This window comes from Ambystoma mexicanum, chromosome 8 (genome assembly GCF_040938575.1).
Source record: "Ambystoma mexicanum isolate Mex_15411 chromosome 8, UKY_AmexF1_1, whole genome shotgun sequence".
NCBI classification, from domain to species: Eukaryota; Metazoa; Chordata; class Amphibia; order Caudata; family Ambystomatidae; genus Ambystoma; species Ambystoma mexicanum.
In genome coordinates, this window is record NC_090929.1 from 694,665,102 (window position 1) to 694,692,561 (window position 27,460).

Here is a 27,460-nt window from a genome sequence, read left to right on the forward strand (position 1 = left end):
TTGAGGTTGTGTTTTCAGTTCACTTACAGAGCTGTCATGACCGAGGAAAGATGAAAAGCCAACTACTTCCGCTCTCCCTTGTTCGCGTGCCATGAATCATGTGTGATATGACTACAAACCGTGCACAGCACATCAGTAATTCTGAGATCCTTCAGCAATGCTTTGCTCGAGTCCATCCGCACCTCAAACACCAGCGTTTCCCAGAACTACACAAAGTGTATCATGCTTTAATTAGAGGCACATTGACCTTCTGTTGTAAACACCCAAAAGTCCACGCACCAAAACCCTATATTTTCCAAGTTTCTATTCCAGAGAAACGTTTTAGATGACATATTATGTGCACCGCAAAATTGTGAAGTATGACCTCAAGCCTACTACTTATGGGCTCAATCTAATGAGCCCGTTGAATCCGGTGAGAAAAAAAAGACCACTCATTTTTCTCAATCTGGGTCCTTTCTCTGTGCGCCAACTGAGGGAATCCTTTTTATGTAATAATTTCTTGATTATTTAATAAACACTATTGATCCATCTCAGTTTTGTCATTTTGTATTTAGTGTTACAGTTTCTCTTCATACACTTACTATTTCTCTCTGCACGTGTTTCACCATAGTCAGTACCCGATGGCTCATCAGGAGAGAAGCCTACATTTAACATGGATTTCTTCTTTCTTAATTTCGAGTTCGTATTCTCTTATATTAGTGATGTTTAGGCTTTTGCTATGATATTCAGTTACCTATGCGTTTTTTGGTGTGGGGATGCGATTGTCCTTGCAGGAGCCCGATCCGCGCCAGACCACTACCACATCCACAAGCATGCCAAAGCATGGCGGCTGTCATTGGCACACAGATTTCAAAGGACTACATCTGCTTATTCCTGGAGCAGGAAAAGATGGCATAATCAGATGAAATCTAGCTGCTCTGCAGGCATCAGAACACTGATCCTCGAAGATCGGCTTCAAGGTTCACCGCCTAGTTGGGGAAGCCCACGCCGAAAATGGATTCAGGAATCATAGCATGACTCAGGAGAATGGAGGAGGCAGAGAAGAAGGTGCAGAATGGCCTTTTCCTCCCTTTGCGTCTATGTCCGCCCCTTCTAGAATCAGAGCTTTAGAATCTAGCTCACTCATGTTAGTCTCTCTGCACATAATTTAACCAGTTCATTATTATTCAAATAAGCAGGGCTATAAGACTGAACAGCAGATTCTTACACGCGGGCTCAGCTTCCTCGTTAACTCACAGTGTAATAATGATGCACTGTGATAAGTGGGAAAGGAAAGGAGACAGGACCTAGCAGAGGGTATGCTGTCTGCACAACCTGAAGAGAGAAATGGGAGAACCCCTTCCCCCGATTCTCATCCAAACCATGGCCCAGGACGTCACGACCCCAACACCCCACGCAACAGGAATTTGACCCGCTCACTGCCGCACCAGCCATCAAGATCCACTGTGGCCACGCCCAACGTGGCCAGGGAGCCTGCCCGCTAATGAAACCATGTGCGGGAACCTCAGGTGGAACTGACATTAACCATATGGATCAACTCGATTAGACAGTAACTACAAAACACCACCATCGTTAGAAATGCCATGACGACATAGCCAACAGACAAGAACACACGTGCCACCATGCACATTGGTCACCCACACACCAACCTATACTAAGAAGTACATACTCAGTGTTATGACATAGAGGACCACTTACACCCACACATGCATCGTTGTTATGTTTCAAATAGGCCACCTACAGCACAGCAGAAATGCAAGATGCCAGAAGAGCTTGTGTACATGCTTGCAGACGCTTCCTCGCCACTAAAACCATGAAGATGTAACCTTACATATTTACTAATGCATATGACACTCTGTCGCCCTCACGACCCCCATATTATGTACTATCTACCGCCACCCATAAGCCGGCCAAGGTAGGCCACAAAGCAAGAGTCCCCAGGCCAAAGCCTCTCAGACAAAACTGCAAGGCGCTGATCACGCAGAACAAGCTCCAACGAGAGCCCATAGCCAAGGCCGCAATGTTGCAATCTGCATGCCGCGCTCCCTGCGCCAAGGTTACACCTGCCACTGCTAGACGCTCCTCAGAGCCGAAATACAAAGCAAATGTTCATATTTCTGCTTCAGCCACGGTCTCACAACACGTGACCGAGCCGACCTGATACGATGCCAAGCCCTACGGGACAGAGAAGCGCTGGGGTCTCACATCTGGGACGCCATCTGCAACAATGAAGTGACAAATTGGACACCTACATCGATGGGAAAGACATGCACACCAGCCCATAGTCAGACCTGTCCATTGTCCGCCACTGACACATAGTCATACTTTGTTGCCAGCACCAGGTACACCGCGAGCTGGGAACATCGATGGTCCCAGGCTTGGGGGCTCGTGGATGAACCAATCAGAATACGAGGGGGCTCACAATGACGCCACTATAGTCTAGCCAATCACTAACTGTCCCCTTGTAGCAACTTTCGTTTAACAATTGTTAGGGACGGCCCAATCGTACCACCTGACCCTCTCTCCTCCACTAACCGTCTCTTCTATATGTGCCCATACTGACCCTACCACTCGGGGAGCCAACCCGAGATGGCGTTAGGTTTTGGGGGCAGTCTTCCTAGGTGACGCACGTAGCCGCGTCATACAGCTAGAAAAAGGGCCTGCGCGCCCACCTTAATCGAGAGGTCTCTCGGATGCCTACGACCAGTGAGCCCGTCCCTGTTTGTTTCATGTAATAAACAGCAGTAACTCATTGCTCTTGTGTGTGCCTCATACTCTGTTGGGACGTGGGAAATTACCCCGACAAACCCTAGCCCCAACTTGGCTGTGTAGGGCCTTAATGCTGCAATTTGCATTGCATGACTATTCAGCATTAGAGACTGAAAATGAGATCAATTTATTTATTTATTTGTTGAGCATTTGTCAGGCACCTATACAACAAATGGTGTTTCAAGGCGCCACAAGTCAAAGTGTGGAGGGAACAAGGGGAGTAAATAACAATGTCAATAGTAAATATACAATCATGGTCTTACTAGGCCTTGAGACATTTGGACGTGCAAGTGCATTGAATAGAAGAACGGGGGGAGAAGGAATTGGGCAAGTGCTGGTGAGAGCCCAGGAGGGAAATGCCATGGGAGGAGGCCACTGGCTAAGTGCTAGGGCAGAGGAATACCAAGGGTGGGATGCACAGCTGCCAGGCAGGGGGCTTGCAAGGGCTGTGCTGATGGGGGAGGGTGCTAGTGTCGACTGGGTAGAAGGCCTGGTAACCTGTGGATTCATCAAGGACCAGGCCGCCAGTCTCACTGGCAATGGGGTGATTAGCAGAGGAGGGAGAGAGGGAAGGAGGTAGAGAAAAGCAGGGTTTGGAGAGGTTTCTGGAACTTAAGGAGGTCCGGCTCAAGTCTGAGAGGGGCATGGAGGCCGTTCCAAAGAGAGGCCCCAGCCGAGGAGAGAGACCTGCCCCCCACTCTCTCCTTGGAGAAGCTTTTGACAGGCATAGAATTGGAGTTAGAGTAGCTGAGGGACTGGCAGGAAGGTATTTAGGGAGAGAAAGTTGGAGATGCCATTTGCTATAGGTCTGACCTTTATGACAGTCTGCCAGTCCCTGTGTACATGCACCGGGATTGGGAAATCCACATAGGGCTCATGAAAAAGGATGGAGAGTTTTCCTGGTGAAGGTGGATGGAGGGTCGCCACCCCAGATTGGGTGCTTCACACCCTGGGAAAGTACATGCGTTTGTGTCTGGTTGATCAAATACCCCAAAGAAGTCCTTGCAACTGGCGTGTCCTAAAGAAGCATGAGAGATGGGAGTTGGACATCCAAACTCTATTTTAGTCTTTATTTTTGTTTTGGCTTATCCAAAACAATATAAGAGTAAATTGAAGCATGTTTCACTTGATTTGAATATTTTAGATTGTTCTGGCACCACGAGGCTTTGCAATTTGCAGGGTAATTCATGGATTATTTGCGCCAAAAAAAACGGGATTTGTGCGCCATTTTTCCCGCAAATCTTGAATTACCCCCTTTGTATATCATCTTTCAGGAAACCACACACCTCTTCCAAACCACCGCTCACATGTATTTCTCTGCCCCAAACACAATATCTGATTGTAGGCCACTGAATGAATGCATGCCAACACATAAAAGCCGTCCTCCAAGACCTATCCCTTCATATCCCACAAGGCCAGTGCACCATCCGACTAACTGCTAGTGCTGGATCATGCATAACTATAAGGCAGCCCTGTTAGCTCAGACCTGTGCTTTGCTGTTCACCATCCATTTATACTTACACCCAGGTCTGAGCACGCGCAACGGGTCGCGCTGCTAGTGCCAGGCAAACGTATCCATTCAAACTTTAAACAGCCCATATTGGAAGTGGTTTGAAAAGTTCTAACCGGGATCAAACTTTTCCTCAAATCAAAAGTTTGAGGTTAAACGTCATGCAAAATTGGGCAGCTTCCAGAGGGGCTGTGGCTTTTTGGTAAAAGCCAGCTTTGGATTAAAAAATATTATTTTAAACAATAATTAAAAAATACAAATAATAAAAATAAATAAAATATCTACAAGTGTTTTTTTAAATAAATGAATATAATTATAATATAAAATGTATATAAAAATGCATGTATGTAAAGATATACATATAAAAATATTAAGGCATTGTTTGCAATATGGTCTGGGCTGTTTTTCATTGTATTTGAGGAAGTGTTATACTTTCTCTTATTGTTTTAAGACTTTTTTTTTAAATAAACATAACTGTGAATGTAGAGTAGCGGGTATGGGATTAGAACTTGGGGTGACTTTGATAGGATGAGCAGATGCCAGACTCAGCCCACAGACGCTATAGGCGCCTGTGGGCTGGAGGAGTCTCAAATCCAACCAAGCCGCATCACTCGAAAATGTGTACTATCCACAGTCTAATGCTTGAGCCGATTTAAATTCCTTGATACTTATTGAAGGTTCTATCGAAGCGTTTCAATACATAGAAAACCACCTGGTTCGAGGCGCATACACAGTGAAGTGACTCAAAAATCTCCAGAGCCAATTCAGAAAATCTTCGACAAGGCCATAGCGCTACTTAGCACCTTTTCTAACCTGCGTTTAAAAAAAAAAGCTGCCCCATTTATTGCATATATTCAGCATCGTGCCTTCTGTGTTACCAAACTTCCTTCTGTCATCTGTGACCATTTGGTATGCAGTAATAAAATCGTGGCAAAAATATCGCCTGTACAAAAAATTGCGGCAAAAATGCTGTGGTTTGACTCGGTAAAGGTGTACCCCATTATACCATTTAAGGGAAGCGAGGGTTGCAGGGGTGTCCCCCACCCCCTTAAGTGGTATAATGGGTCTGGGGATTGCAGGGGTGTCCCCTGCATCCTTTACGTGGATTGCGGGGGCAAAACCACAGCCTTTTTACCGCGATCTTTTGTGTAAACAGACATTTTTCCCACGATTTTAACACATGGAACCGACCATTTTTAGGGCCATTTCAGTTAACATGTCACACATGCCACAGCGCCACCTAGCAGTCATTCCTAAAAGTCCACCTCCAGTCCAGACCAACAGAGTGTATTTAGAGCTGAAGCACTTCTAGAATAGTCCCTGGCATTAGCGCTGTCTGTGGCCCATTAGTTTAACGTGCATAAAAATGCCATTATCGATGCAGCCTATTTACGAAAAGCTTTTGCTTAAAGCAGACTAATTGCAATTGGGATAAAGAAGGGTAAATCTCTAATTCGGTGATATGCTCCAACAGGCGACGAGAAATGCATGCTCAGTCAGTCTCGTTAAGAAAAAACTGAATGAGACCGAAAACCTGCTGAAATCCATCCATCAATATGTGAGCCTCATTATCACGCGTTAGTTACCGGTGCATACTGCACCTGGCCAAAAAGAGTTTATCCGCAGGAGGAGCTGCAAATGCCGGCTCTGTCCCTACCGGCAAAGGCCTCTGGAAAAGGCCCTGTTCGCGCCTGTTAGCGTACTTTTAGTGCACGGTGCTGGCAGTACCCTATAGCCTATTGTTGAGATTGTGAATAACCAAGGAGACGGAACTCCTGAATATTTTCGCTTTGACCAACTACAGGAAGAATTTAACTTTGCAACTGATGAAGACATTAAAAAATGTAAGCGTTTCCAGTTGCTGATGCACCGAAATTCGGAGCAGCCAGACAAAAATCAGTTTCAGCAGATTCCATTGTATGATAAAGAAATACCAGATTCACTCATTCAGGAGTATGATCGCCTGCTGGAAAAGGATATATCACTTACAGACATGGATCCCATAACGGCACAAAGAGCTAATGCTACGAACCTTTTAAGACAGAGCCAGCACATCTGAACGTGCCCTTACATGAATTAAGACGCAGCCTCCATGTTATGAAAGACACGGACGCTCCCTTTGCGCGGAGTAAACTCCCGCACTAACACTTTCTGCAGAGGATCCACAGCTTCTCCTGTTTTCCCACAATTAGGGTTTGCGCTCTTCCCAAACGGCTACCTTCAGCTCACCAGCTGGTTTCGACTCACATCCCATCTTCTCGTTTGAGCACATGAGAACCGATTTATCTACAGCGAGTTCTCCTGGTACCACTCTAGAACAGGGTCTTGCTACTTATTGCCCTGACGAAGGCGGAACAGTCTCTCAACTGTGAAGATTCCACTTTCTCCGCACTGTTACCACCGCCGAAACGCACTTTCTTGATCAGAGGACATTGGAGGCTCTTAACTAACACGCCTCACCCATTTTGGGTCTCGAACCCTGCCACTTGTGCTTTATTTGCTTAGGACACACAGCAGTGGCATTTATTACTTTGGGTTCTGAAAACTCCCCTCTGGTGCGTTGGCAGACCCAATCCCAGCTTCCTAATATTTTCAACCTGGGATTTCATTTTCAAAGGAATATGTATTCTAGGAACTCTTATTGTTGTTAAGTAATAATGTAAGCTTGAAAACAATTTAAGAACTCCTACTTATGTCCGACTTTGGTCCGGCATCTTCCCTTTTCTTCTTTTTTTCTTTTTTCTCCTGTATTTTGCCCTTTGGCCTTGTTTGGTTAAAAGTGTTGATTTGACAGTTAATACAGGGCTTCAATGATTTCACCTATTGTTATATACATGTGTAGTATATGGCTTCAACCAGTTAGTATATGATTTCAATGATTTCACTTATTGTTATGTATGTGTATTACATGTTTGACTTAATTGTATGTATAAATATCTTGTATTAAATATGTTTTTTATCTTACACAAAACTCAATTGTTATGTGAGGTTATGACTTTGAAATATACAAATGGGTGTAGTGTTCTACATAACCAATGAGGTTATTTTGGGAATAGGACCCATACAGGACTTAACTCCCCGCAAATGCTGCCTTTGTCAGGTTGCCCACATCGTTGTGTGGGCGGGCCTCCGTTGGGGCCCAAAGGACATGACGTCCGGGACGTGACGTCAGGGGAAGGGGAGGGACGGGGAGGTGGGCTCGGCAGTTCCGCTGAGGCAGTTAATAAAGAAAGGTTGAAGCATACCCCGGCTCCCGCGTATCATTGTAGGAATGAGCAGGGCCTTTCTGTGGTGACGCTCCGCAGAGAAGCGACACACCTTAACAGCCTTTACAGCCACACTCTGCAGTGTAGTGGGCATTGCAGGGACCACCCGCTCAGTGCTGTACCCAGGCAGCAGGATTAATCGAGTTACAATGAATGAAGTGAGGTCTAGCGTCTGGGGCTGGTACAAACGCGGGGAGCTCGCATCCACTTTGAAAGAGACACAGAATTGGCTATGCCGAATCTCTCCGTGTTTAAGGCGTCTGCTTCGCGCATGCTCGGGGGTTTCGAGGTAGGGAAAGCGAGAGGGGTGTTGCGCAATCTTTCTTGCAAGGTCTTCCCAAGCGCCCTCTAGTGGCTGCAGAGCACAGGTCACGTGCTTACCTTAGGCGGCCATGCCAGTCTACTTGCTTCAGGGGTGACATCTCTTGATCCGCATTTATTTTAAGAGATCTGCATTCATCCTACTGCAGTAAATATAGTGGAGGCGAACACAACTGGTTGAACAGTGACTGCAGGTGTTTGTTCAGTGCACTGGATGCTCTGCACACGTAGCATGCTTGACACACCCAGACGTCAAGGAGCCTCATGCACAGCCTCATACACGCAGACAGGAAGGCCTCTGGGGAAATTGGGCCTGAAGGCTTGGGAAGAGACGGTCAGATGTCAGCCTCCCTCAACTCGGCCTTCAGAGCCACTGACATGAGGGGATATATCCCAAGGTCCTTTAGGCCAGTCCCTCTTTGCCCAAAGTACACAATCCACCAGCCCGTGTGTAATGATTATACCCACCCCTCTAACTTTGCTGGTAAACTAGTGTGTGCTGTTTACTTGCAAGATTACCCGCTCGCAATAAAGCAAGAGGGGTGATCTCTGATTCAAGGAGCTCTGTTTCAATACAGATTTTCTTCGGCCAAGTTCTAACCCAACCATCTGACACATTGTGTGATTTGGGGCACCTCTCTTTTCTACTCTGCTTCACAACGGTAGCCTCAGAGGCACCAAACAAAGGAGGGGAGCTAAAAGTGGATCACAGTGTGCAGGAATCCAAAACATTTGGATCTCCAGATGTTTTCGAGTACAACACCCATCAGATTTAGCCTGCATAGTCATGGTGTGGTTTCATGGGAGTTGTAGACCAAAACATCTGTAATGCCGCAGATTGCAGATTTGTGACATAGGGGAAAACGAATACCATGCAACACACTCACATCTTCTTGAGTTTCCAGAATGGTAAACAGGTTGCATTAAGACTTAGTCATACCTTTCAACAAGGGGAAACCTCAAAATAGGGGCCATTTTGCACAGGAAGGAAAGACCGGCCCAAAATGTCCACTGGAAGGCCGCTCATGGGGAGGAACAACTCAGAGTCAAACCATGGTCAAGAGGTATTAAAGAGCAGAAGGCCACACAGAGAAGAAAGCCTGCCTCCTATATGCAATGTTCAGGATCCAAAAATCACTAACTCATGGGGGCTAAAAGTCCTGTTTGGGGCCGCCAGACCCAGTTTGTGCATTCATGATATCCACACAAAAATAGTGACACTAAATGTGAGTTATACAAATAGTCTGTGGTTATCCTGAAAATGTGTGGCGGTTGGGGCACTTGCAGCCTCGACCTTGTGACCACTGCACAGGTAAAATGGGCCCTCTTTGGGGCCAGACTTCTCCGGCAGGTATATTAGTTTGCAAAGAATGGGGAACCCTCAAACAGTTTGGGGAATCTCTGTGACAAGTTACAAATTTTAGTGGAGGAAACCCAAAATAAAACTGCAAGTAAATTCATGAATGGTACTGCCAACCTGGGCTGTCACCCTGAAGTCCCCAAGTCACCTCACTGAGAAACTCAGCCTCTTCGGAGGCCTACGATCCACCTGAAGTAAGAGACTTGAACTCCTCTGGTGCAGGAAATGAAGAACCAGAAGACAAGCCTTCTCTGTCTCCACTCCAAGACTCTGGAACCTCCTCCCTGTCAACATCAGACTGACCCCTTCGATTCCACAGATCATTAAGGAGCTCAAGTCCCTCCTCATCAAGGAATGGCTCCTCCATTAAACCTAGGTCCACACACCCTTCACTCCCCACCCAACCTCAGATTGGGTCCATCGGCGTAATTTTAGGGGGGCATACGGGTGTTTGTCCCCCCCCAACTTTCATAGCACACCATTTTGTCCCCATTCATTTGGCTGGGGCCACTTTCCTTCAGACGTCATGTCCCCCCAACATTTTCAGCAAAGTTACTCCACTGATTGGGTCTTCTGAACCCTGCTATTTCCTTCCATGGTTGCTTGTAGATCCTTTGCTGCCCAGTCGCCTGCCCTACTTCTCCCCTATGGTTAGCTACCCGCTCCCTTCTTTCTCTGCTTCCTGCGCCGTGTTCTTCCCCCTAGGACTTGTAAAGCGCTCTGTTGGTTATCGAATAAATATCAAAAAATCAATAAATGTCCTAATAATAAGAATAATACCAATGTAAATGAGTTTATCATAATTCGTAACCATGTTTTTTTCTGAATTGCCCAATAGCCACAGACCAACATCAGTTTAACAGTACTTCAGAGATTAAGAAATGCCAAAACAGCACTGCTTATATAGTATAATGTGGAAACAGGACGAAGAGCCATGCCCACGGTTGCGTTTTTGTGCAGCTTTTATGTTTTATTTGCTGTTATCAACACAATTCACATTCTGCGACTCTCTATGTGAGGAATATACTAGAAACACAATCACCAGTAAATCCATCCATACTCTAACTACAGCCGCCCAAGCCCGACGTGGGTTAGTTACGTAATCCATATACCGAAGGCCAAAGCCGAGGTCTATCTTTAAGGAAAGTGACGTCACCGAGCACGCCACGCATGGGACAGCTGGAGCCGCGAGCCCGGAGGCGCGCCTTTCAGCGTCAGCCAAGGCACAATGGAACTTCCTGGAAACACGTCCTGGCGCTGTTCGGGGATACGTGGGCGGAGCTCGGCCAGACACGTGGCAACAACATCCTACATTTCCTTCTGCGCCAGAAATATCCCGGTTTTAGCGAGAGACGGGCTCGCGTATTTTTGGCAGTGCAGGGGCCTCAGCCTGGAGACAGCAGTAAAGAGATTCAATGGCCCCTAGGTGATAGTGTAAAAATAAATGAGACCGACTGAGCATTTGAATGAGCCAGCTTCCACTTCTGGAGGCATTACACAGTGACGACCATGACTGGACATGCCCCTGACACTTCTCTTCAGGGCCGCCATAGAAACAGGGCGTGCTACTTGCGCGGGCCAGCTTATGGATGGTCATTTGAACTGGTGACATGTGAACCACTCTGCAGCAAACAGCTACCACCTGTGTGTAGCAGCTTGGAATTATGGCCAAGCCCTGGGGAGACACTCCTTACAACAACCAGGTAATTACTACCTATGAACGGCATCTCAGAAATATGCAATTTTGACACAAGTTTAAACTACCTGTGAGCAGTCCGTAATAATGATGGCCCCCTTCTTGCATTGACACCCCTTACCATAATGACACAGGTCCTGTACCGGACGAGACTTTTCGTGCCATTATGACACAGGTCAGGTATTTAGGGAGACTTGACCCACCATTATGACAGGTCAGGTAGTTTGGTGGACTCTGCGATTATGCCACAGGTCATGTACTTTTGGGGAGACTTTTCGTGCCATTATGACATAGGTCAGGTAGTTGGGGTGACCCACTGCACAATTAGGACATAGTTTAGGTCATGTACTTGGGAAGAGTCTTTGTACAATTATCACACAGGGGAGGTACATGGGGGATTCTCTGTATCATTATGACACTGATCAGGTACTTGGAGAGGCCCTGCATACATTTCTGACACAGTTCAAAAGTCAGATACGTGGGTGGTAGGGGCGGTGTGCTCCCGATACCATTCTGACATAGGTCCTTGTACTTGGGGAGATGTTCTATATCATTGAGGCACAGTTGACGGGTCAGATGTGGGGGGTGGACTCTCTGAACCAGTATGACACAGGTCATGTACTTGGGGAGACTGTCACAAGTCATCTACTTAGTAAGACTTTCCATACCATTATGGCACAGGTCAGGTTCATGGAGAGACTCCATACAATGATGTCCCAGTTGACAAGTTCGACAGGTGGGGGGACTCGGTACCATTATGACACAGGTCATCTACTTGAAAGACCAGCAATGCAATTATGACACAGGTCAAGTACATGGGGAGATGCTATGATACATTTATGACACAGTTCAGAGGTCAAGATAAGAGGGGGATGCTCCATACTATTTTGACACAGCTCATGTACTTGGGGACAAGATCTGTACCATTATGATACAGTTCGCAGGTCACATACATAGGCTGACTCTCCATACTGTGCTGTATTTGGGAAGATTCTCTGTACCATTATGGCACAGGTCAGGTACTTTGGGAGAATCTGCGTACAGTATTTACACAACCAGATACTCACTATGTGTAGCAGCTTAGAAAATTGTCTATATACTCAGGACATCTATATGAGCAACTTTAGCACAACCAGATACTTTCTAGTACTAAGTACTAGTACTAAGTAGCCCATTAGATTTATAGCCAAACAGTTTGAGAGACTTGTACAACTTAGGCACAAGAAGATAGGAACTCTTAGTAACAGCTTGGAACTGGGAGTCTTACCCTAGGACTTTGACATCACTTTATACTACCTGTGAACAACAGCCCAGAATCAGACCAGATACCTGGCAAGACTCCCTGTACCGCTTGGACACAACCACCCACCACCAGAGAATTGTAGCCTTGTACCCCAGAAGACCCTTCATACCGTTTGGGCATAGCCAAAGCCTGCATTTGTTATCTGTAGGTTGTGTATCAGTTCCAACAACAAAATATTCCAATAAGGCCTTCGAAAATGAATGATTCTATTTCCAGGTGGCGAGAAGCTGATTCAACTTCAATGTTGCAAGATATATCAAGATAGCTACTATTAGTAGCAACATTACAAACGTTTGCACTTGCAACTGCAGAAATTGCTCTTTCACGGAAACTAACAGGCTTCAATATCCTTCAAATTAACAGTACTCACAGAATCGATCTCAAAAGGATGAATCGGCGAGTAAGGCTGCTTGCATTGGAACCTGTGACTTCCCGGTTACACACAGATCGCTCCAATACGTGCGATTGGCAATCGGAATGCCAGAAACCAAGAAATCTTACCAGTCCATCGCAGTTGCTGATCGCCACAGTTGCCCCTGGCATGTCCGATATGTCTCCAGTGAATACGCACTCCCGATGGATTGGTTCCCGGAAGAGTTCTTGGTAATCCTCTTGCCACTCCGCAAAAGCTCCAGGGGCCACCAGCCACCTATTGGGTTTCAGACGCAGGTGCAGTTCCATTCCAAAAACGGTGACATTATAGTAGACGCAGCTTTCTCCAGGGACGTTTCCAGTTGAGACAGGAGTACTGCGGGCTACCCTCTTCCCAGGGTGCCTTGAGGATAGCACGCTCCCACTACTTCCTGCTGCTGAGACCATGTGGGAGAGGTACCTGCCACGTGAATCTGTACTGAATGGGACAATCACAGCATATTCACCAAGCTTTCCGAAACGTTCTTCTAATGAAGGGAAAAAAAGATGAGAATATAAGATTTTTTATAAAATAAGGACTAACAGCCAGCCAATTTGACAGTACTCAGTAGGTAGACTTTGCAAGAGGAAACACAATGTAAGTTACAAAGCTAATTAATTTACCCAGAATGTTTCCCCAAAATTGACAAACTCCACACACTATGCTTGAAATTATTGAAATTGCTCAACCTCTGTCTTTAAAAGTACCTGCACATCTTCATATCACATATCACTTTCTTAAGTACAAAAAATTGAAAGAACTAGGTTTAAACTGTCCCAGTCATAAATCAGTCTCACGCTCTCAGTATGTTATGTTGAAGGATATCTATACCACACACTATCACCACTTTAGTGGTCCCCTGGCGCTCCGACAGATCTGAAAAGCAAGAGCGTAGGTTAAGTTAGTAGTACTGATCAGGAAAAAGCACAAGAGAGCAGTGATACGTGTTGGCAGCTTCAGTTCGGTTTACACCGTTCGCTGATCGTAGGTGTGATTTTTCAGTCGATAGTTGTCATAAGCTGTTGTGCGAGGCTATGTGTGGTTTGATTCGTTGCTGCGGTGTAGTGAAGCGTGTGCAGTTTGTTGTGCTGTATAGGTATGGTTGTGTTTTGTTTAGAGTTTGAGAGGTGTAGGCAGAGGGATGAGTATTTTAGAGGGTTGGTTTCGTGTTGGCGTACCCCCTCCGCTTTATCTGCCTGTGGCACATTTCACCATATGAATTGCCGAGTGAGTCAATGTGGTCTTCGATTCATATCGAATTATTTAATCAAGATGTCCTATGACACTAGTAAAGATAACACATATGCTGTGCAAAGGTAAATCCGCCAATTCCATTTTCCCAGCAAGTGGAGAGCTGCAAGTTTGCACATATCAAACCTGGCACCCCTTCCTTTAAGACAGAAGTGGAAGCAGTCTGGAAAGGTGGACACGCAACAGTAGCCACCAAACAAAGTCAAAAAAGAGGAGGGGTGTATGAATGCCTACCACTTCCTGGGCAATGCTGGCCAGGCACATGACAACGAAATATGAGGGAGACGTTTTGGGCAACTCTGTAATCCCCCCAAAAAAGCCGCAAACCTATGGAACTTGAGGCACAGCAACTGTTGACGGTGTTGAGGTGTCATTGAATGCCTCAGGGCACACTTAAGCAAGGCAGCGCTTCTCTTTGACAGCTGAGGCGTGTATACATCCGCAACTCCATCCTCAGAAACCCCAAAACTCTATTCTAAACCCATTGATGATCTTATCCCCAAATTGTCAACTTTGTCACACAGAGAGTGCCAAGTGTCCCAAAGTGCAGATTCTCCGCCACCCTGATTGCCCCCCCCCCTCACCCACTCATGAAGGGGCAACGGCGACTACCCACACTGGACAGGGCATGCAATGCCCCACCACCTTACCCCCGCCACCTCTAACCATTCAACATGACAGCTAATCCCTTTTGAAGTCTGATTATTTAAGAGTCCCGCAGAGCTGCGCATCTCGAATTTAAGTGCAAAAAGACGCGCATACATATTCCCTATCAACAGCAAACAACGAGTTGATTGCAGGCGCCCTCTGAAGTAATCCAGAAGAGCGTGAATTCCAATTCTCTGATCACACAGAACGCCACGGGGTCTCGAAATAATAGCTACAAAAATTAACTGCTAGATTTTCACAATTTCCACAAGCCGACACACTTTTCATGATTTTGTCACCCGCCTGCTCCTTCGGATCCAGTTACTCTGGAATGAATGAATGAGCGCGCTGTAAAGCATGCTGTTATTAATCCATACCTTCGGGTTTGGCTGCTGCAGCAGCAGCCAGCCAGCAGCTGAAAGCGAAAAAGCAAGAATACACTCCATACATGTAGTTAAAATCCATTGGAAGTTTCTGTGCAAAAAAAAAGTGGTGTGCGCTCCGCATCCAGCAACCAGGTCACCCCAAAAAAGTTTGGAATGCAAAGAAGGAGAGGTGAAAATCTTTATTTCCCTTGCTGACTGCTCCTGCTTTGCTCCCGGAGAGATGTTGCAGAGAGAGAGAGAGAGAGAGAGAGAGAGAGAAACCTTTCAGGGGCTCTGGACGCAGCCAGGCGTTTTACAATCTGCTCTCTCCCTCCACAGCTCCTGCTGGAGTGCTGCAGACTGACAGATCAGGGGAGGCACACAGAAAGGGTGGAGGGAGCCCCGGACACCGGGCGGGCTCCGGCTGATGCAGACTTTCTGGCCCCCGGTGAACTGTGCCTAACTCCAGCAAGTCCCATCCATTTAGGAAGAGGAGAAAGAAAGGGGGGAGTGCAGGGGTGGAGGAGGGGAATGCTACAACAGTGCGTGAGGGAGGGAGAAAGACCCTGGCAGGAGAACACGGAGGGCCCTGGCTGGATTTGCATGCCCACAGTGACATCATCTGGGCGACACCGAAGGGGGCACTGGAATACCCAGCCCCCCTTTATCATAATTACAAAAAACTGCACAGAAAGATCACAAAGGAAAGTCGACTTTGAATACGCCTGTCTTGTTGGGGTAGTGTGTCGGAAACCCAAAGCTCAGGTGGCAGCAAAAGTGCATTCTATGCAAGAAAAGGAATGATTGGCTGCCCGTGGATTTCAGCATAGAGCTCCTTCAGATAGTGGGCAGAAGTAGCACAGACCACCGACTCTGCATAGTGCCCCCGCATGTTAAAGACAGATGCACACAACACTGACTGCTGCATTTGTCTGTGAACGCCACAGGGATCTATGTGTCACAGTTTTAGTTATATCTCACAAGGCACACACCACAGGCACAGGCCCTTATGCCTTTTATTGACTAAAAAGAAAAGATGTGCGGACCATGATTTTGTGCAGAGGCATCGGAACACAGGAGAGAGGAGTTGCAGGGCTGTGTTCCCCCGCTTACCTGAATAGTGGAATGTGTGGGTACATCTCCATACACTTTACAGTGTTTTGGGTGGTGCTGTGTACTGGGACTCATGTTTTCTTCCTGTGACAGAATGCCATCGAGTGAAGGCGGCATAGCGTACAATTATCTGTTTATTTTTAGCCATGACATGATGCAGGTAGCTCGGTTTCTTAAAGAGAGGCCTGATAATCAGACCCCTTTTCATAATGCTCCATGCAAAAAGAATAGTGCACTCATGTGCCTAAGCTGTGATTGTCTGCTGACATCTCCAGCAACTGCCTTGCAGTGGCAGCAGCCAGCAGGACAGGTTGAAAGGTCGCGTGTCCCTACCTGACAGCTGTTGGAACGCAAAGTTCCAAAAAGGCAGAGGTGGCTTTTTGATTATCTGCATCTCTGATTCAAAACACAATAATCGAGGACCCTAGCTTACCTGGTGGCCTGTTAAACTGTAAACATAAGCCATGCCTAGTCTTGGCATGGTGCAATAAAGAAGTGAGTGGTACCCCACCAAAATGAATTCAAAGAAGAAAGCCTGTAAGTGGGATCAACCACAAAAATCATAACCAGAAAAAAGATTCTCTTGTTTTGAAACATCACTTGATAATCTAATGCATGGGCAACTAGCTGGGGTACCCAGCGCTGCCCGTGTCCTGATCGAGTGATGTCTCATGTGCCCTGGAGGATGTTGCTCTTGTCCTCATGTCAGCAAGTTTTGCTTCAGTTTTCTCTGGTGTCTCATTTACCCTGGAGAAAGTTGCTCTTTTCCTCTGGTCGGAAAGTCGTGCTGCTGTTTGTTGTTGTGTTTCAGAAGCTCTAGATATTGATTTCCGCTTTGCATCAGATGAAGTTTTTCCAAGTGATGTTCGTTTTTTTGTGCGCCATGTTTCAGTCACTCAATGGCTTCAGCTCATTTGAGAAAATGTCCAAGAAAGATTGATTGATTGTGCTCTCTTCTTGTGTAGGAACTTAAGTAAACTATAACCTTGCCATTTCCCATATTTGGAGTGGCGTGATAAAAATATATATTTTTTTAATTCCCTTCAAAAATGCTTTAATAAACACTTTTGAACTGTATACAGTAGTAATACATTTCAAAGGAATAACCAACACATAGAACATTTTGTTTCAGACACTTTTCCAAATGTTGCCTCCTTCTAGCAACTACTGTAGTGAATCGGGGTGAGCATCAGTAAATTAGGGTTCTACGAATTGAATTCTTTGCATCCAAACATAGACTAAATCTTGCCCGAGGCAAATGAGGAATCCATGCTAAATTTTGTAGCACTGGGTTCAAAGGTGTGGATTTGTATAGCCGGACAAACATACAGACACACATCCAAAAAATGTTTTGCATATAAGAATTTTGCATCCAAACATATACTACAATCTTGCCCCAGACAAAAGAGGAATCCATGCAAAATTTGGTAGATATGGGTTCAACTGTGTGGATTTGTATAGCCGGATAAACATACAAACATACAAACATTCAGCTTTATATATAAAGATTTAGAAACAAACATTTGATGATTTGAAATACATTCTAATGTATAGTTTAAACAATAAAAACACTTTAGAGCAGTCTAATCACTGATCACAAGACAAAATGCAAAAATGAGAATGAAAATGAAATACTGTAAGTACAAACAATACACATATTCAGCCATACTACATCGAAAGACTCTGTGCCCAAAGAAAGAAACCGACAAACCCCAAAGGGAAACTAAGACGCCACCAGTGCACGCATACCTCCCAGGTGACCAAGAGAAAAATCTATTACAAATAATAAAACAACTGAATACACTGAACAAGAAATGCACAATTTAAAATATCCTCTGCTTATATCCACCTCGAGTTGTACTTGAGCATCAGCCTGTGCACCAATATGAATACAACATTTGTAATAGTTAATCCAACATTAACTTTCCTTTTCACCAAAGCACATACTGCTTGAACTCTTTAAACAGGATATTATAACATGAAAAAGATAATAAGCTCTGTTAATAAATTCTGAAGAAAAATGGGTCACAACGACTCCACAGCTTCAAATTCAAATTCAAAAGGAGAAAGAAAAACCTAAACAGGCCCGAACACAGCATGTGCAGGAAAGGGAAGGCACAGCTAATCCGATGGAATCATATCTTTGTAGGCGTGGAACATAGTCTAACTGTGCCACAGTCTGCGGGCAAGACTTTCAACAAACAGACAGCTGCTTGAGAGCGGAGTCCCATATATAGACTGAACAGGCAATGCGCCTCTGTCATGTGATCTTGGAGGGCCCGGATAGGATGAGCACCGATTGGTTACACAAGGAAAGTTGGCATCAGAAAAATGTACATAAGCTGGGGAACCATCCCAATTATACTTGTTTGTGCACAAAAAAGATGTAATCATAACATATGTACCAGTTGATTAACATTGGAAACGAATAGATGGAAAATTCATATATTTTGTAAAAGTAGAGAACCCAATTGATCTCGTCATTAAGGCCTGTGATATGAGCTTTCAGCCATAAAATCCATATTTGCTCCAATCTGAAAAGACAATTGGAAGTGCTATAGTTACAGGCATCTGGCTTGACTGAATCAATAACCATTGATAGGATGTCAGAGGCTGTGTGGTTGAAAGATGTAAAATGGTGCACCAAAGGTGCCGGGATCGTACCATTCCTGATCCTTGACCTATGCTCGTTAATTCTGATCAACACTTTGCGTGTGGTCATGCCAAGATAAGCTTTTTGGCATTAACACAAAATTAGAAAAACAACACTAGTGGAATTACAATTGGTATCATTCTTTAGCTTCCAATTGATGTTGTGATTATTAACCTTGTGCTGGACACGCAGAATTGACAGGCACTGCAACTGCCACAGCTAAAGTGGCCGACTGCATAAAATATCAGTATATTCCAAAGTTCACTGGGGTATTCAGTCAAGGTAAACGGGCAGGCAATCTGAAATTAACCACATGATCTAGCATATTTCTACCCCTTTTAAGAGCAAATAGTGGTTGTGTGTGAAGTACAGCCAGTACTCATTGCTAAATTTCAATGTTTATTAACCAGTTTTTTGATTGAAGTGGTATTATTTGAAAAGTGGTCATATAAACCAGTGTGAATATGGTTTTTCAGTGCGAATGTTCGGAGCCCCTAGGGTCTCTCGATCTGAATGGAATGCCCGTTTAGCAGAACCTTTTAGAAGTTTATGTGGGTAACCTCTATCAGAAAGGCGTGAAATCAAGTTATTAGCTTCTGCCTCAAAGTCATCTTTAAAGGTACAATTTCAGAGAAATTGACTGAATGGTAAATTGTCCCGAAGTGCACAAGGGTGTTGGCTGTTATTGAGTAGTAAAGTTTTGCGATCTGTAGGTTTCCTATACAAGCTTGTATGGTCTACCTTGCTGATGTTTAATCATAATGTCTAGAAATTGTATTTCATGGGTATGACAAGAATGAGTGAAAATCAAGTTGTTATCACAACTATTGAGCAATTTCATGAATTGATAAAGACTGTCAGCAGAGCCAGTCCAGATGAAAAATATATCATCAATAGATCTCCTCCAGCCACGGATCGAGGAGATATATATGGATTGCTGGAATACACATGCCTTTTGTTGAAGTCCGACATGAATAAATCTGCAAGGCTCATAGCAAAGACTGCCTGCATGGTCACCCCTTTGCACTGCATGTAGAGTTCTTTATCAAATGGACACATTTTTGGGCTGAGAACAATTATTAGTAGTTTCACCAGAAAATTAGTAGACACCACCAATGGCGGGGAACCTGACATTAACTTTGTTTCAGTGACCCTGATGGCATCCTCTTGCGTGTTTTTCATATACAATGCTGATATATTGCATGTAAACAACAAGTCTACTTCGGAATAGAACTCTAAACTCTACAAAGTTGATGATGGAAATAGTATCTTTTAAGTAGGAACAAGTCACTAAGACCAATGGTTGTAAACATACATCCAGGTATTTCCCACTTGGCTCAAGCACGGACCCACACAGGGACACAATTGGTCAACCTGGTGGATTGATAGAATCTTTATGGATGTTAGGTAGAGCATATATTGTGGGACTGCTAACATCCTGAGGGGTAATAAACATAGCTTCTTTCTCCTTCATATAACCTGCCTCGATGCCTTCTATGCATAATTCTTGGATTTGGGCCATAATGGGGTCTGTGTAATCTGTTCTCGTCTGCTGATAGTGGTCTTCATTGGCAATAAGGGTCCTAAACATGTTTTTATATAACTCTGGATCCATCACTACTGTGGCTCCTCCTTTATCTGCTGGTTTGACTACCAGGTAGTGATTCTTACTTAATTTGTGTAATGCTGCAAATTCTTGCTTACTCATGTTTCTCTGGAAATAGTTTTGATCAATCATTCTCATTTCAGAAAGATCTTTGAGGATCTTTTTTTCAAATACTATGATCTCTAGAGGAATTTCTTGATCTGTTGGAGTGAACCCGGATGGGGGTTTAAATGAAGTTTGAGCTTGGTCTTCTGTCCCTTCCCTATCCAAAAAGTGGCTGCCAATCTAACCTTGCAAAAGAAGGAACATAGTTCTAATTCAGTTTGGTCAAAACTCACTTTTTTAGAGGGAACAACACTGTGTCCTTTGAAGAGTATGCTAATCTGAGCCCCAGTAAGTACACACAATGGCAAATTAAAGATGGGAAGATTTATGATGGATAATTGTCCTGCCCCGTTTTGAGTGCGTTCTGTCGGCCTCTGGGAGGGGGCTCTGACACCTCCATTGACTTCTCCCTAAGAAAGGACTAGTAGAGGTCTCGTGCCTATCTTGGTTGTTAGATTGATTGATTGATAGTTTATTTGTGTAGCTCCTATACACAACGTGTTTCAAAGCGCTTCAAGGCAGGGGAGGGAGCAAGGGACAAATACAATGGGCCTCATTACACGGTAGGCCGTGAACCATGGCGCTATTAGCGCCATGGTTCATGCCGGTAAAATACCGGCACCGCCTTGGTGGAAAGGGGAATTACCGCCCCATTCCAAGGTTGGCGGGGCGGTAATTCCCCCTTCCACCATTGCCCTTTCCCATTCACATTTTTGCCCCATAGGGCTCTATGGGAATGGGGAAGGCGCTAATTACGGTACCGCAAATTGCGGTACCGTAATTAGCTCCACTGGTCCCTTTGCGGGTTGGTTTTTAACGCCTGCAAAAAGCAGGCGTTAAATTCCCCAACCCTCAAAGGGACCTCGTAGTAAGGCGGTAAGGATTTACCGGTACCGGTAAAATACCGGTACCAGTAAACCCTTACCGCCTACCGTGTAATGAGGCCCAATAACATTCTTACAAGGCCTTGAGACATTAAGAATGGGAAATTAACTATCGTACTAGGCCTGACAACATTTCAGATAGTGCAAGAGCTATGACACTGATTAAAGGAAAGGGGGGCAGAGGGGAGAATGAAGGAGAGCAACAGACAAGCGACTATCGTACTAGGCCTCACAACATTTCTGATAGTGCAAGGGGATTGACAATAGGTAAGGGATAGGAAGGGAGAGAGGGGGTCGGCGTAAGTAGAGGAACAGACAAGCAAATATTGTACTAGGCCTGACGACATTTCTAACAGTACAAGGGGAATGACAGTAGGTAAGGGACAAGGAGGGGTGGGAGAAGGAGAGGAACAGACAAGCGACTATTGTACTAGGCCTGACGACAATTCTAATAGTGCAAGGGGAATGATAGTAGGTAAGGGAAAGGGAGGGAGGGAGGCAGGGAGGGGGGAGGAAGGAGAGGAACAGACAAGCAACTATTGTACTAGGCCTGACGACATTTCTGATAGTGCAAGGGGAATGACAATAGGTAAGGGCAAGGTAGAGAGGGAGGGGGCGGTTTAAGGAGAGGAACAGACAAGCAACTATTGTACTAGGCCTGACGACATTTCTAATAGTGCAAGGGGAATGACAGTAGGTAAGGGAAAATGAGGGGGGAGGAGAGGAACAGACAATCGACTATTGTACTAGGCCTGATGACATTTCTAATAGTGCAAGGGGAATGACAGTAGGTAAGGGAAAGGGAGGGGGGGGGGGAAGGAGAGGAAAAGACAAGTGACTATTGTACTAGACCTGACAATATTTCTAATAGTGCAAGAGGAATGACAGTAGGTAAGGGAAAGGGAGGGAGGGGGAGGATGAGAACAACAACTATCATACTAGGCCTGACGACAATTCTGATAGAGCAAGTGCATAGAGTATGGGGCAGGGGAGAGAGAGGGAGAGAAGGTACAGACAAGGGAGAGGAAGGGAAGACTGAGGAATGGTGAATGAGGTGAGAAAGAAGCAAAGCCAGTTTAATACAGTGTTTTAGAGAAACAAACAGATCGAGTGAGCACCGCCAGGATGCAGAGGTCAAAACTAAACACCTTATGTTGCAGAGTCAAGCAAGTGTAAGTCAAGATTCAAAGTCGTTGAAGGGCACAACAAGGATCAGGCCACCAAGAAGCATAGGAGGACATAGGAGGAATAGAATTGAGGGATGCCATGAGAGGGGGGATAGCTAAATGCAAGAGTCAGGCATACAGGCACAGCCATACACAGGGGGGACAGCAAAGTACAAGAATCAGGCATACAGGCACAGACATACACAGGGGGGCAGCAAAGTACAAGAGTCAGGCATACAGGCACATACATACACAGAGGGGGCAGCAAAGTACAAGAGTCAGGCATACAGGCGCAGATATACAAAAGGGGGGGACAGCAAAGTACAAGAGCCAGGCATACAGGCACACACATAAACAGGGGGGGCAGCATAGTACAAGAGTCAGGCATACAGGCGCAGATATACAAAAGGGGGGGCAGCAAGGTACAAGAGGTAGGCATACAGGCACATACATACATGGGGGGACAGCTATATAAGGTGAAGTGGTAGTTAAGGTGGAGAGGAAAAAGGAGGGAAGGGATGGGTCGTGGGAGCTGGCCCCCTGACTCAGCCTGCTAGCAGATAGGGAGCAGACAAGTGCCTTTGTTGTGGGCCTTGGATGTTGGTAAAGATTCTAATGGGGCGTCACACCAGACCAGAACTCTTGATACTGGCCTAGGCTGCAGTGCACAATTAAAACACTTTTACTTTATTTTACTAAGAATTCAAATTGAGATGGCACTCAACCCGTCTCACAACCCCTTTTACAAATACCACAGGCCACAATGGACCATGAACCAGGCCGGTGAGTGGTAATACAATATTTATTTACTTTGGATATCAAAGAGAATCACACACATTTAATATTGGGCAGCAATCACCAGTGGGGTGATAATAACACTGTAAAACGATAGAATACACTTAGTTTGACCTTCTAATATAACATATACAAAGCATAAATGAATGGGAGCAATATTACTTTTCGGGTAGATAGCACCCATTAAGATTTCCCCCTGCAACGCCCCCTCAAATCCTGATTAACCGAATTTTGGGTGGATAGAAAGGAGTAGCAAGGAGTCAGGTATATTAGGCAGCAAACAGAAGTGAAATCCGACCTTTCCCCACGGAATGGGATTTAAAAACCTTGCAATTGCACAAAATAGCACTCAGAATTAGTAAATATTTGTTTTACAGGTGCGGTTGAATGAATAAGGCAGAAATGAGTGTGGCTGAATCAAAGAAGTCAGAATACTTATAAACCACAAAACAATTTACTGGCAACGGGTATACAATTCAGAAAATCAACTTTGGAAGCAACACACAGTACAACAAATCACACGTGGAGAAATTATATTTGCTAATTTTCATGTGTTTAAATGTGAAATCAGCTGTAAAAACGGGTGAACCAGACAAAATCGGAATGTGGTTTTTATGCTGAGGGACAAATGAACATCACAGGGATAGTTAGAAAGTGGAAAGGGAACTTTAAATGAATGACTGGATGAGATTCTTAACAGGAAAGGAAAGCAGTTGACAGAGAAAATCAGTTTCACTTAAACTAGATTTTAGTGGCTAGAAAAGAGAAATGCCACCCTGTGAATAAGAAGGTTAAGCTGCAGTTGTAACCCCTTCACGCTGTGTGCCTCTTTTAGGGAGAGTTCATTTATTTAATCAAAATAGTACTAAGGAATTACACAAGGAGGGAAATGAGTGGAAGAATAGCGCTAACACTTGGAGATCAAGGACATGATGCACAGAGGATTTCTGCTAAGACAGTTATGGGATTTCAAGGTAAAGGACAGGGGATGCAGTTTGTGGTTGTTGGGGAAGGGAAATACTCACACAAGCACTTGAATGGGGTAGTTTGGGCAGCGGACCGAGTTTCTGGACAGCGAGGCAATACCTGGTCACTGCTCAAAGCGGTGGGCTCTCCTAGAATGGGACGGCTGGGCCTGGTCTAGTCACTGGATAGCAAGGGTACAGCTGGCATGCAGGTATCAGGGCAAAAAGCCTGTCTGGTCACAGGATACTCTCAAAAAGTGCACCACAGCTTTTCTCCCTGAGTTATTGGGATTTTGTTAGTGGGGGTTTTCTGGATCAATGGTCCTGCCTGGATAGGGTCAGCTATGCTCTGGCCTGGCAGTGCAATCTGGAATATTGCAGGATGAATATGGAATATCTGGATACGCAGGAGCTGGAAAATTCAGAAGAGAGTGTCCTTTGTCTCTGTGAGCTTCCACCTTATATAAGGAGGATGACATCACAGGATTATACTATGGGGCAGGCTTTGGCTGGACATGCCTCTAACAACTGGATCCGTCAGGGGTGGCAGTCACCAACTTCCTGTTGGACTTCAGGGAAATTACATCAGTTTTTATGGTGTGTGCTTACAACGCCCATGGCCCTCCCACAGTCTTTTTAGCCAAAATCAGTTATAACATAAATTGCACATTTCACAGTTGTAGCACTTTTGAAAATCACATAAGCAGATTCCATATTTTACACTGAACCTGTCATTACCATTCCCACATCTGTATGATGTTGTTTAGTCGTTCTAATAATCTTTCACAAGTTTTGGTGGGAAATATTTCATTTAAAATTCTACAATTTGATATATGTGTACCTATTATCACAGAGCATGTTTGCATTAAATTTCAAAGTTATACCATGTATACTTTTACCATGATTTACATTTTTCTGCCGTTTAAGTCCCCCACATGCTAGGGAAAGCTACAATGTCTTGTTTTAAAGCCACAAAAATTAAATTTGACTGTTAAACTGTCGCATTACTGCGTGTTCCGGTTGCAAAAATAAAAGTCTTAAAGTTTATTAATTCAGAACAGTCTTTTGCCCCAAATGGCCAGCATTGTCTTCCAAATAATGGCATACTTCCCAATGTTGCTCTGGAGTTGCCTTTGAAGCTCCCCAGTTTGAGTGGAGGGGAGGTGCTGCTAAAAAGTCACACCTATGTATCCCAGAAATCCATTGTACCAGGCTGGAGCACTTCCACAGAGTGTTAGGATTGCCGACGGCCTTGAACTCATGGTGTAGCCGTGGAGATCCTCAAGACAATACAATTCTTGGGTGAGGCAAAATCAAAACACACCAAATAAAGTATTAACCAGAAGATGGAGACCAGAGGACGTCGCGGAGCTCGGGAAGAGGATTGTTTTGAAGCCTCTATACAGTTGCAGTAAGATGGGAACTCTGTGGGATAGAAAGGGCGGTTACCAAAGTCACATAGACTAACCTCGTAGGTATATCTTGTTTAAGTAATAGGACTAACATGTGTCAATAGAGCTAATATGCAGAGTTAAACAGATGTTGACCAGAAACAGGCAAAACCCCTAAAAGTACAGAAATAATGTGAAGCAATATTCCAGAACGAAACAAGGACAGTAATTGTGAATAGAACCAGCAGATGGGAAAAGACTTACCACTGGACAAGGCGGAGGCTGATAGCACCTCTGGTCACCAGGAGGTATCCTAACCCGACGCCAATCAGAACGCCTAGCCCTGGGGTGATAGGTCTCTAGTTCAAATTGCCACTGGGCCCGATGGAACGAGGACACCTATACCTGAGGTGGCGAGTCCCAAGTCCCGAATGCCACCGGACACGACGAAACGAGGACGTCTACAAAGTATGTACACTGGGGCCAGAGGAATCAATGAGTCCTGGGGAATACCAAAGAGGTTGATATGGAACTCCACTAATGTTCATCAGCCAAAGGTAGTCACAGGGAGTCCCAAAGAGGTGATATGTGCTCCAGGTGGATAGCGAGGTCTCCCGGTGAGTCAGTAGATTATGTTCTTCAGGTGAGTAGCAGAGTGCACCGATAATCCAAGGAACATGGATGTAGAAGCAAGGTGAAGTCGGAAGGAAGTGGAAAGGAATTAGAGAAAACAAGGCAGAATCTCAACACAGAATTTACCAGGCTAACCAAGCAGATAGGAACGGGCAAAAACAATCCAAGGTAGCAGGAACAAGGTCGTTACACGTACGTATCCAAAACCAGAACAGACACGGCAATAGCAGAAGCAGTCCAGGAGCGTAAGCAAGGTCGAGTAAATGAAACAGATGACTAAACAGAACAGGGTAATGCAAGGGAGTCCGTAAGACAAGCAGAGGTCGAGGTACCTAGAATTCCGAAATGTGAGATCCAAAAAACACCAGTAACAACTCGTAATCAGGAGCACTGCAGTATGGTTCAGCGCTTCCTTATACGAACTTGGTCACGTGATCTTGTGTGGTGCCTCATGTGACCCGGATTCAGCCGATGCCGTCCTAGTTGTCACAGCAACTTGCAACGTGCGGCAAAGCGTGTCCTGGCCGTGAGAAAGACCCGTTTTGCTACCAATGTCACAAAACGTTGGTAAGGAGAGCACGTAGGAGTACCAGGGAATGCTCTGGTAAGAGGACGGCGGGAACTGTGCGTCACACAGAAGTAACGTGTTTCCTAACAGTTCCCTTCCCCAAAGAAGGCCCCACTCTCCTGGAGGCCCAGAATGTTGCCACAAGTCGAGGTCATTGCACATGAGCCACGGGTTCCCAGGTCCTGTCTTCTGGGCCATACCCCTTCCAGTCAACGAGATATTGCCTCTGCCCTCTGGATACTCTAGTGTCCAGGATTTGATGAACCTCAAACTCGTTCGTACCCTGCACCATAACAGGGGAAGGTCAAACCGGAAAATGAGTAGAAGTTAGGCATGGCTTCAATAGAGATACATGGAATACGGAATTAATTTTCCACCATTCTGGCAGTTGTAAACGCACCGCTACCGGGTTCAAAACTTCCATGACTAAATAAGGGCCAACAAAACGAGGCAAAAGAGCCCTGCAACCGTGCATTCGTAAATGCTTAGTCGAAAGCCAGACACGAGAACCCACACGATAACAAGGAGCTGGAGTGCGGTTTCGATCTGAAAATGCCTTAGCGGCGGACTGAGCATCCTCCAGGTGACGTTTAACTCTGTCACGTATCTTGACCATGTCTCGGACACAAGCTAGAGCAGCAGGGACTGCAATGGGAGAAACAGGGGACAGAGGAATAGAA

At 45.2% G+C, this 27,460-nt stretch overlaps 1 protein-coding gene and 1 long non-coding RNA gene across 3 annotated transcripts in view; one reads left to right on the forward strand and one right to left on the reverse strand.

Annotated features, from left to right (window-relative positions):
- The window catches only part of ADAMTS14 (ADAM metallopeptidase with thrombospondin type 1 motif 14), a 622,677-nt gene extending 607,341 nt beyond the window's left edge, over positions 1-15,336 (reverse strand). For both annotated transcript variants that reach the window (XM_069610499.1, XM_069610498.1), the window contains exons 1-2: positions 14,914-15,336; positions 12,727-13,124 (exon numbers count right to left, since the gene is read on the reverse strand). In XM_069610499.1, coding sequence (XP_069466600.1) covers positions 12,727-13,124; positions 14,914-15,043 — 528 coding nt within the window. In that variant the 5' untranslated portion in view covers positions 15,044-15,336. The remainder of the gene's footprint in view (positions 1-12,726; positions 13,125-14,913) is intronic.
- The window catches only part of LOC138472363 (uncharacterized), a 138,332-nt gene continuing 121,459 nt past the window's right edge, over positions 10,588-27,460 (forward strand). The window contains exon 1 of the long non-coding RNA XR_011268591.1: positions 10,588-10,929. This is a non-coding gene — a long non-coding RNA (uncharacterized lncRNA). The remainder of the gene's footprint in view (positions 10,930-27,460) is intronic.